The sequence below is a fragment of the Rosa rugosa genome, chromosome 1, assembly GCF_958449725.1.
Source record: "Rosa rugosa chromosome 1, drRosRugo1.1, whole genome shotgun sequence".
Lineage (NCBI taxonomy): Eukaryota > Viridiplantae > Streptophyta > Magnoliopsida > Rosales > Rosaceae > Rosa > Rosa rugosa.
In genome coordinates, this window is record NC_084820.1 from 773,952 (window position 1) to 784,666 (window position 10,715).

The 10,715-nt window shown below is 39.9% G+C and overlaps 1 protein-coding gene across 1 annotated transcript; it reads right to left on the bottom strand.

The window, feature by feature from the left end:
• Window positions 1-1,475: 1,475 nt before the first annotated feature.
• On the bottom strand, window positions 1,476-9,652 carry LOC133708666 (serine carboxypeptidase 24). The gene is made up of 9 exons (XM_062134141.1): window positions 8,911-9,652; window positions 7,343-7,450; window positions 7,117-7,212; window positions 6,920-7,012; window positions 6,760-6,845; window positions 6,254-6,654; window positions 6,029-6,124; window positions 5,632-5,737; window positions 1,476-5,523 (listed from the first exon to the last, which is right to left on the bottom strand). The coding sequence occupies exons 1-9, from the start codon at window positions 9,194-9,196 to the stop codon at window positions 5,377-5,379; spliced, it is 1,419 nt and encodes a 472-aa protein (XP_061990125.1). The 5' UTR covers window positions 9,197-9,652; the 3' UTR covers window positions 1,476-5,376.
• Window positions 9,653-10,715: the final 1,063 nt, after the last annotated feature.

Genomic DNA, 10,715 nt, shown 5'->3' on the forward strand with positions numbered 1-10,715 from the left:
TAAAAAAGGATTTGGTGACCCCAAGTTCAATCTTGACACAGAGCCAATCTATGATGAATATGATGATAATTATAATTTAATTATTGGTTCAAAAAATCACATCCAGGAGTTCAAGCTCTTTGAGGCTCTTGATCATGAGAATTTTAACCAACAAGTGGTTAAATGCAAAAGCCAATTTGTGGCTTATTCTGAAGACACCATGTTCTATGACATGGTAGTTGGCGACAAAGCCGATCTTGGGACACCATCATCTCCAAAATTGCAATTGAAGATCATGCTTCGTCAACCAACAAAGATACTTGGGGGGCAATATTACTCCTCCTGTGAGCCATTTTTCTTCCAAATTTTCGACGCGAAGTATCTTTGTTGCTTTCTTGCAAGCTCTCAGAAGAGAGATTTTCATACTATGAGTTTTGATACATCAGAGCTTGGAGTGAAGCATAGATGGCCTCCTCCGTGGCCTTCTAGAGGTTAGCCAAACGCACTGATGATAGCCTCTTTATTTGCTTCTAATTTTTAGTTTGCATGTTTCTTTTAGTTAAAAAAAAAAAAAAAAAAAAAAAAAAAAAAAAAGAACAAAAAGAGAGCAAACTGTCGCGAAGGACGTGGAGAACTCAGCGAGGGATCGTGAAGGTATGACCGCGAAGAGCGCGGGGCCGCGTCCGCCGCGAGCAAGATGGCCGCTAAAAGAGAGGGCCGCGATCGAAAACAAGTGGCCGCGAAGAGATGGCCGCTAGCGAAGACTAAGCAAATTGGCCGCGAGCGAAAGCAAGCGACCACGAAGAGCGCAGGGCCGCGAAGCCAATACCCCGCGAGCGAATGGCAGCGAAAAGAACGAGTTCAACAGTGACATTCAACGAACGGTCGCGGGGCAAGGGGTTATCAAACGCTCGCAAGGACATTTCGCGAACACACGAAGCTCATCGCTAAAATCCCTTCGCCGAGATCGAGGAAGCGGTGCTCGCTGAGTCAGGCCAAGGGCACTCAGGCCCATTGCAGTCTCGTCAGCGAGACAAGATCTAACAAAGAGCTGCGCCAGAACTCCTTCCACCAAGAGGCACGCTTTGAGGCAAAGTCAATCAAAGAACCATTGAGTGGTACAATATACCAATTCCAGTGGTAACGTCGAGGCAGAACAAAGCGGAGGACTTTCGACGCTAAAGCACTTTCAGAGAGAGTTTCCTCTGGCAGCGAACAAAACCTCGGGGAGCTACATGTTCAATCCGGAGTAATCTCCCACTGTTTCTACGAAGAATCAAGTTCAATCCCCATGACCCAGTGATTGGTTGTGCTTTTTGTTTATAGATTGTTCCTCTGTGGGCTGTTTCTGTTGGATTTTCATCATAAATTTGAGAATTTGAGATATGCACACAAGGTGTTTGATGGAATGCCTGAAAGAGATTCAGTTTCATGGACTTTATGATTGAGGGCTATGCCTGGCTGGAGATGCAGTGGAGAGGTCTGATTGATGAAAATCTTGGATGCAGCACTTTTTTTCAATGCAGTTACGCAGGGCAGCAGACATCAAAACCGGGGGGCACCATATGGACAGAGGGCCTGTACGAGAGGAATATATGATGCTTTGGTCTCTGTTATTGGCATTCCTGAAAGTCTGGGGACTATGCAATGAAGTGCACAAGACTGCGGACTGGGGAGGCAACACAAAGTCTTGCTTGGACGAAGACAGGTCATGTTCTTCAATCATGGTTTCTGTGATTTTAAAATTCCTGGAAATATATATATTCGAATATTATACACTTGTGTATGGATATATGGGGGAGGGATTTCAAAATTCTGTGGCATGATTTTAATTAAGACTTGTTTGAGTGTCTTAGTATCACCCAGGCCAATACTTGTGGCCATGAAATTGTACAAAGATTTTACTTTGCGAGATGATTTAATGCCAATTATAGTGGCAGTATACATTGATTTGCAGAGAAGGACACTGCGTAGCTCTAACCTTCTTGCAGGTTTCAGAGTTGTAGAGCCAACTTGTGGCTTTCGCTTGTATATATATATTGGAATGTCTACTGAGTGGCTTTATAAGAAGTATATAATCAATTCAAGAAGCATTCAATCATGTACGAAGCAGCAGAGGAGACATGCGCAGCAGGCTGACGAGCTAAAGGGATGGATCATGTGGGCATCAAGCTGGCTGAGGTTTCGGTGGAGAAAAAGATAATTAATTAAGTTGCTTGGTCATCATCCCTTCTTGAGAGCTACATATGAAGTGGTGAAAAGAATATGATTGAGTGTTATACATACTTTGTATATACTGGTTGGAAGCAACAAAGCCCGTGAGGAAGGCATTGCTACATGCTCACTGATTAGGGGCCAAGATTCTTTCGGGCATGCGGCTGAACTTGATGATTTGGCAATTTGTTGTTCCATGGTGCTTAGGTACAAGATGCAAAAGTAGGCTAGTTATCACATTCTCCATGTGATTTACTGATGGTTTGAAGCAAGTACACCACAGCTGCATCAGGCTAGTTATGCAAAAACGTTCGCGAAGAACTTTCATCAAGCTCACTCAGATTTCATTCTCACCAAGATCTTCCTTGAGAAGATTTCTATCTTCCTCGAGGAGATTTCTCCTTATTGGGATCTTCCTTGAGGGGATTTCCTCCTCAAGAAGATTTCTCTTCAAAGAAGTTTTGGAGAAGAAATCATCTAAGGCCAACACCTGTGGCTTTTAAGTTTTTATCAAAGTTTTACTTTGTCAAGTGGTGAATTTACTTTGTCAATATTCTTGCTCAAGACTTATGCAGTGTTTTAAGCTCTTTAAGGTCAATTCCAGTGGCCTAAAAATAAAAGTTTTTCATCTACGAGTGTTTGTCAATCAAGGTGCTACTCTTTTAATCTATCTCATTGTTCATCTTAGACATCGACATTCATACTTCACGGCCTAATTAAGAGGCCTATATATCAATCAAGTGATTTCAAGTTTGTACTTATTATGAAGCCAATGCAAGTGGCTTTAGAGCGACGTTATTGCAAGATTAGTGCTGACTCAAGACCTCTTCAGTCAAGACGGGGAACTTTGACTTCGAGGTCTGGGGGGCAATGTTTGAACCCAAAATAACATTTTTTGCCGATAAGAGGGACTCGAAGAAAACCGGGCCAATATCCGTGGCCCAAGCTATATATTTTCGATAAGCTCGGAATATATTGTTTAGAGGCTAAATAAAGCCTACTTGGAGGTTAAGCAATCCTGAAGCAAATCTGGATATTCATTGATTTATTATTAATTATCAAGTATTTGATAGTTAATGGTAATTTGTTTGCTTGATTATCAAGACTCTGCGAGGACGCGAACAAGTTTGGGAAGGAATCAACCACCTTAATCGCAAATATCAAGGGAGATATATATAATATAATTGTCCATGCAATGTCTTGCGGTGGAGCAATTAAGGAGGGGCATAATCATTCTTGATGGCAATCAACAGAAGATATCATATATATAAGTTAATATATGCAAGCTGCATGGCTCTGTACGTGGGCTATATATATACATATGCATGCAAGCAAGCAAGCAATCAATGCTTTTTCATGCAATTAAGGTGGACGTGGGGCAATCAATCACTCTGCCAATAACATGGACCAATTAAGGAAGCTATCAACCTTAATTGTGAGTCCCCGCGACGAGTGCTCGCGAAGATATATATGAACATATATACGTACATATCCAACAGCTCGCGACCAAGAGGAAGATTACGTCCAGGACTCTAAAAGGTAATTAACCTTGCCTAGAAGATTGCTACGACAGAGTCAATCTCTTATTGCTTACGATAGATATCAAAACTATAAAGAGTTTTGATTTGATTCAAGGCCAATAACTGTGGCCTAAATTATAGTATTTCATTCATATTTGGAAAGTGAATCTGCAGCAGCCTATATATAGAGGCTAAAGACGATACAGGGAGACCCCTCTCTCAGATCAATCAATCCTAGCGATTACAAAGCCTCCCCGGAGCAAACCTTCAACCTTGTTGAAACCCGGTGACCGTGCGCCAGTCCCAGTCTCTCCAAGAGCCGACTGTCAGCATCACCAGACCAACCCGGCGACCGCACTTCCAGTCCCAGTCTCCCAGCGAGCCGACTGCGAGCGCAACCGCCACCGTTACTACCAGCGAAGCAAGGGTAACGCCCTCGCAACCCAGCGAAGCTAAAGTCACGCTTTAGCGCAACCCGTGCTTTCTCCCAACTTCCCAGTGATTGCCTGCTTAGTCTACAACACTAAGTATCGATTCGGTGAACGCAAGAGACCACAACCAAAGTCCTTATCCGTAAGGCAAAAGTCCTTTTCCGAAAGGCTAGAGAAGAACCCTGTGACGAGGTTGGTGCTCTCCTCGTCCACAGCGCTTGAAGAAGAAGTCAGGTCAAGGGACTACCCCAACGACTGCACCCCGCGGTGCTGGCACGCCTGCGCAATCACTCGCTCAAAAGAGACAGTTTGCAAGCCAACTGGTTTTGGAGCCAAACAGATCTATTGCTATTGTTGATACTTCATCAGATACGAAAATTGAGATATGGGTAATGAAAGATTACAACAGAAAGCAGTGGACACTAGATTACACCATTAATACGCTTGAATCAGGTTTTCTGTCTAACGTTCCGTTTGTTGTTTGTGAATGGGAACATGGCATATTTTTCACAGAAGAATTGGGCGACAAATCGTTCTTTTTTTATTTAAGACGTGTTACGCGCATTACTGAAACTGGGTTTTGGCAATGTCTGCGAGTCTTTACTATGAAAGGGGGCTTGATTTCCCTAAAAGATTATGGGAATTTGGTTGACGCATTAGTTTGGACTGATTTACACTAGCTACTTGAGGAAGTTCAAGGAATGAAGTTTCCTGTTTGTCTCTGACGTTGTTTTCTTCTTTTTAAAGAGGTAGTGGCCTCATTTCACAGCAGATGGAGCTAATTTTCTGCTAGTGGTTTCTGATCTTCTATATTACTATGGTATTAATTTGGTCAGCTGTATTATTGTTAATTTGCTATATATGTCAATACATGGTTAGCTCTTGACAGGCTATTTACACTTGTATTACTACATACTATTTAAAGAAACTGCTACATGCTACAAAATTTGTTTGACTGTAAAAAAGAAGCTGATCGATATTACCACATTAATGATCAGAAGATACCTCACGTACATTTTATTGTCCTTTGCATTGTAGAATTTGTTATTCAAAACAAATTTTAAAATCACGATTCATCTTAATCTATATAGATAAATTAAAATTAAATACATTGTCATGAAAATATGAAAATATGAATATGTAAGAAATATTTTGAATAAATGGTTCCTAAACTAGCTGCCTAGCTCTTCATCACCCCATTTGCATGGGAATCTGTATTTCTGAGTAACATGTCAATTAGGTCTTGGCAATTGTTTTCCTGCTAAAAATGATTGGAAAAGCACGAAAGCTCTCTTTGGTTTAAACAGTGGAACCTCGTGGCCAGCACCTCGTATAGTTGCAAAGGTTAAGCCATAGTAGACTTCTGTCCATCCTCCCACCTTTGAATGGAAAAAGTGTCACCGACCAATTAGTTTCTTCACCTCTCTTTCATAAAACATGAAGGTAAACAATGCAATTGATCTTATAAGTTTTTGTTTAAGTAATACCTGGCCTCCTGTGTACCATGGATACCATGGGGTTTTGATAGTAAGGTTGAGATGACTGAGGGAGAACCTAGTAGCAGTCACTGGTACTACTGAATCTGTGTCCCCGCTGCATGTAAAATGGGAAAAGTAAGCATATAATTGTTATTTCTGTTTCTTCTGATTTTGTCCTTCAAATTTTCGTCGTCAAGTTCAGTTTTAGATCAATACTGTAGCAATTGCTACCAAAAGTAGTTGTTGATTTCCTTGCTATCAAAATATACAATGTTGAACTCTTAGGGTCATCCAGGTTAAATGCATACTAGAATACCAAATGAGTTACGGTAGTATGCATGGTAATGTTTAGTTATTTACGTGTGTGTATATATATATATATATATATAATTGAATCTTGAGTTACCTGAAAACCCAAATTTTTAGACCAGCTGCCATCAGCTCCTTGTATGTAGGCAGCATGGAATCTTCTGAATCATTCCAATTCTTGATAAGAGTATCACTGCATGCCAATACAAAATTTAGTAACATTTTATCTCAAATTGGATTTTTAACGAACATAACCAGATACTCTATGCCTCTATTTTCAAAATAGTTTGTATATATTAACGAAGGTTGGGAAATTATAAACCTGCAAGCAGTCCACTTGTAAGGAATTTTGGTAATATTTGCATGCATTGCCTTCTGTACATCTGGCCGATTATAGTACTTCTCTGCATAATTCTCAGTGCACGGATCATACCCAGAGATACGTCGGCGCAGAAGAGTGTTTTTAAGCCTTAGATGCCTTTTGGCGTTATTAATCTGTGTCAAGCAAAATGGTGTGTAAATACTGTACTGGTCAATGTCTCCAAATTCGTGGTTCATGGCATAATCTACAGCATCATCGCATTGCGTGGTTGATTTATCGGCTGTGAAATTGCAATGGTCGAGGATTGATCTGTAGGTGTGATCAGATATTATGGAATGTGTCCACCAATATGCGACGGTTCCAATGCTATCATAATAGTTGTCTGTTACAGCATTGCCCACCTGCATTTGTATTTTTGAACTCGTCAAGTTCATGAATTCAAAACCATATATTTCTTTTTGGGATTGACTGTTCTAATCGATATATATGTGTGATGTTGAACTTACAATAAACCCCTTTAGATTGATAATGGGATGGGAATGTGCTTTATTGTAATTGACAATTTCCTTTGCCAACTGAGGAACATAATGCCCTGCATATGCAATAGTATTGTAAGTACAGTAACTTTGCGATGATCTTAAATTTAATGAACTCTGATGCATGCACCTGCATAGCTCTCCCCGGAAATGTAGAATTCTCTGTATTTGTATTGAGGAAATCTTGATAACCACTGGAGCAGAAAAGTTAGAGCATCCTGAGCTGTGTGTGACAACCACAGAAGATAAGGTGAGGATTATTTGAAGCTTGAAAATAATGATAATTGTAATATTTAGAAATGTAGAAGTCGTTTTCAATCTCTTTACCAGTCCTTTTGTCCCCAGAATCTTTAAGGTCAGCGCTTGTGTTTGTATATGAGAAACCGACACCAGCAGGCGATTCAAGAAAGAGAATATTCGCTTCTGCAAGTGGAATGGTAACAGTAGTTAGTGAACCTTAGCTTTATGAGTTTATGTAATTCAGTGAAATGAATGTCATGCATGTAATAGTTTTGCGCACTAATTCAGTGAAATTTTCATTTCATATATTTACCTCTGTTCCATGAATACTTGTTGAGATAAAGAGATGAACCGGTTGTATTAATCCGAAACGGGCCGATTTCTTCTGATGCTCCATATGCCACTGATGAACAACCTGGTCCTGCACCATGTACATGGTAGTTAATTATTTATGTGACTGGATAATTACTTGTGACCAAATGTCTACATGAAAGTTCTTTTGGTCACAGACGTGCAAGAAATCTTTGATTACGTAACATAGAATAAACTCATCTTATTTCAAAGTCATTGAAGATGAATTCACGTACCATTGAAACAATTAGTAATTAACCGGTTCATCTCTGTTATATGATGAATGACCTAAAATTTTCCCTCATATGGTGACTCAGACGAGAATACATATACTGTTTTTATATAAGTTAAAATCAGGAGGAAGCATAACTCAACAAACGCGACGTCATTATCACCATTATCTCTTCTGAGCAAGCGTGCTTGGAAGAAAGCAAGAACACATAGACGACGTCAGTATTTGCTGTGTGCGTGCGTGCGTGCGTGAGAGAGAAAACCCTTTCTTACAAGCTTAGACAATATGAAATGGAATTTTGCGTAGCATGCACGGTTTCAAAGTAGTAGTGGGGATGGAAAGTTGGTTCACTTTTGTTGTGGTTGGAATTTGGTGTATCGATCACACCCAACAAGCAACAACTATACTATACAGGCCACGAACCAACGACAAAAGAACTAACCAAAAAAGGTGACGGGAAATATTCGACTGTGTTTTCTGCAGCCACAGACTTTTAGACTGGGGACTACTACTGTTCTAAAGAGGGAACGAAACTGAAACAAGCAAAAGGAATAAACCCTAAAAAGTCATAGCTAGAGACACAGAGAGAGAGGGAGAGAGTTCACGAGGAAGAGGACCCATAAAGACTTAGGCCATATATGCATGTGAGTTTCTGATATATCGATCTTACCATATCTATCTTTTATGCATTCTATATCAGTAAGAGCTAGCGAGGCAGTTTCTGGGCTGCTCACTTTTCCAGTTTTCACTGAAGTACGCCTTAATATATGTCAATAGCGATGAGGTAGCTAGGGGGAAGGCACGTGGGGGGTCGCGGCAACACGTGCGAGACATAATGATCGAGCATGCATTCAGCACCAATTAAGGATCAACTGGATAGGTGGGTTGCAAATTAATGGATCATTAAATTTGGAGGACCAGAAATAGTTTGCTCATCATTTTGGCATCCATGGCAAACCCCCATATATCACACGCACACAAAATAAAAGACTCACCTACCGGTTCGAATCATAATTAAACATTCAAACAGCATGAACAAAAGATCTTTTATTTTTATTTATTTTTTTTTATTTTTTTTTGTGAAAGAGAAAACACATTGATCAGTCAAGGCCGGATTTAATGGGTGCTGCAAGTTTTACAGTTAGTATAGTTCATGTCCCTTCAATTTTCCAGAAATCAGAACTCAAGAAGATCTAGAAACTAATCTAGTGATAAGGAAATGATTAAATTTATTTGAAACTTGAGCTGTATATATAGATAATGTAATTAATTCATTCATGGTAATTTAATTTACTGACCTCCATTGAGCCAAAGAACGAGAGGTTTGTTCTGAGGAGAAGCAGTGGCTTCAATGAACCAGTAGAAGAGAGCTCGGCCATGTTTCTCGTTGACGGTGACGTAACCAGAATACTGCGAGAACGAAACCGGCGGTTGTCCCGGCAGCGCTGAGATTCGGTCTAGCTCTTGCTCTTTCGCCGTCGCAGCCACATTGATGGTGGTGGTTGTTAGAGATAACATGAACACTAATATGGAGTAAAAGAAGATCATAATGGTAGCGCTACTGTTGCTATGTACTAACGCCATTGCCACTATTCTCAGGCTTGGCTTCTCTCTCTCTCTCTCTCTCTCTCTCTCTCTGAAGGAGAGAGTTTCTTCTCTCTCAGAGACTCAGACACAGAGATAGATTACCTGAGAAGAAGGAGAGAGATATAGAGGTATATATACTGAAGCTAACTAGCTGTAGCTTCAATTATATATACTGGTATAGGGAAGTCCACTCTGATACAGATGTTACTGCATTACTACACAAAAGCAACTTGCATTGGTGGTGGACCTGCTAGCTCCCTCTTACTATCTCTCTCTGATCTCTCACTCTATATGTCCAGAATTTGAGAGAGAGAGAGGGAGAGAGTCATGAAAGCCTGAGACTCTGAGAGGTGAGCTGGTCCTGTTTGCCTCGCAGATCCTACTTAAAAGCTATACAATAGAAAACTTTAGTTGGTTTTGTTTATGGCCTTGCTAGCATCATAAATGCCTCACAAGACTCTTTCTGTCTCGCTAGCTACTAGCACTTTCCTTTATAGGATGGACTACTTGTATAAGCCGCTTGACTTGATAGCCACTGCCCGTAAACAGGTCTGTGTAAATTTAATAAGCTCGTTGATATATAAAAATCGAGGGGTCTAATGTAAACTTGTAAAATTGTCGCACCATTCCAACTATATGTTCTTAAAAACTAGTTCTAGCTAGATCATATTTTGATGATCATGCGCTCCGGAAAAATTATTACGCCGTTTGAATGATATAAAACACCGTTTAAATGACCCGCCTTACATGTTAGCCAAAATCAGTGAATCCATAATGCGTTCATAATTGAAGCCTATATACAAAATAAAAGCTTGGTCGTTTCTGTTAATTAATTAATTACAAGAGATCAATGGCCAAAAAAATCTCCTGTAATCGATATTATAATCCTCGAGCCATTGTTATAGTTTGTACTACAAATTTGCAGCGGTTTCTTTAAAGCTAAGCGACTGCAGCCGCTGCTTCATTGGACTACGTACTCAACATATCGAGTGTGTGAGGGTGTGGTCCAAAGATCCAAACCATAAAGGTGAAGGTCGAGTTCCCCTAGCAGATACAACATCGCAGTTCTCTCTCTTGTCTTGTGACTCTATTATATGCTCCCAAAATTGGCCTGCTGCATGCGTCTTTTGATTCGTTGAATATCGTATACGACAAGTACTACTACTCCTGAGTAGAGGACTACTGCAGGAATATATAGCTCATCAATATGCACAAACCAACACCAAGTCCCTATCAACTCTCATCTTCATCTTTATTCATGAATTTCAAACCATGCATATATATAAATGTACGTAATTGATTTAGTTTGTTATATTATATTTGGTGGTTAATGGGTTAGTTTCAAGCTTTGCTCATCAAAGTTTTGATCGAGTTCCTTCCATCGATATTGGACTTCTTGTCAATGGTCAAACTTATTTGTTCAACAAATTTATAAATATATACTTCTTTAAGTTAACCCACTAATAATCTAATATATCTAAATCAGTAGCTCGATTTCTAGCTAGCTAATAGAAAC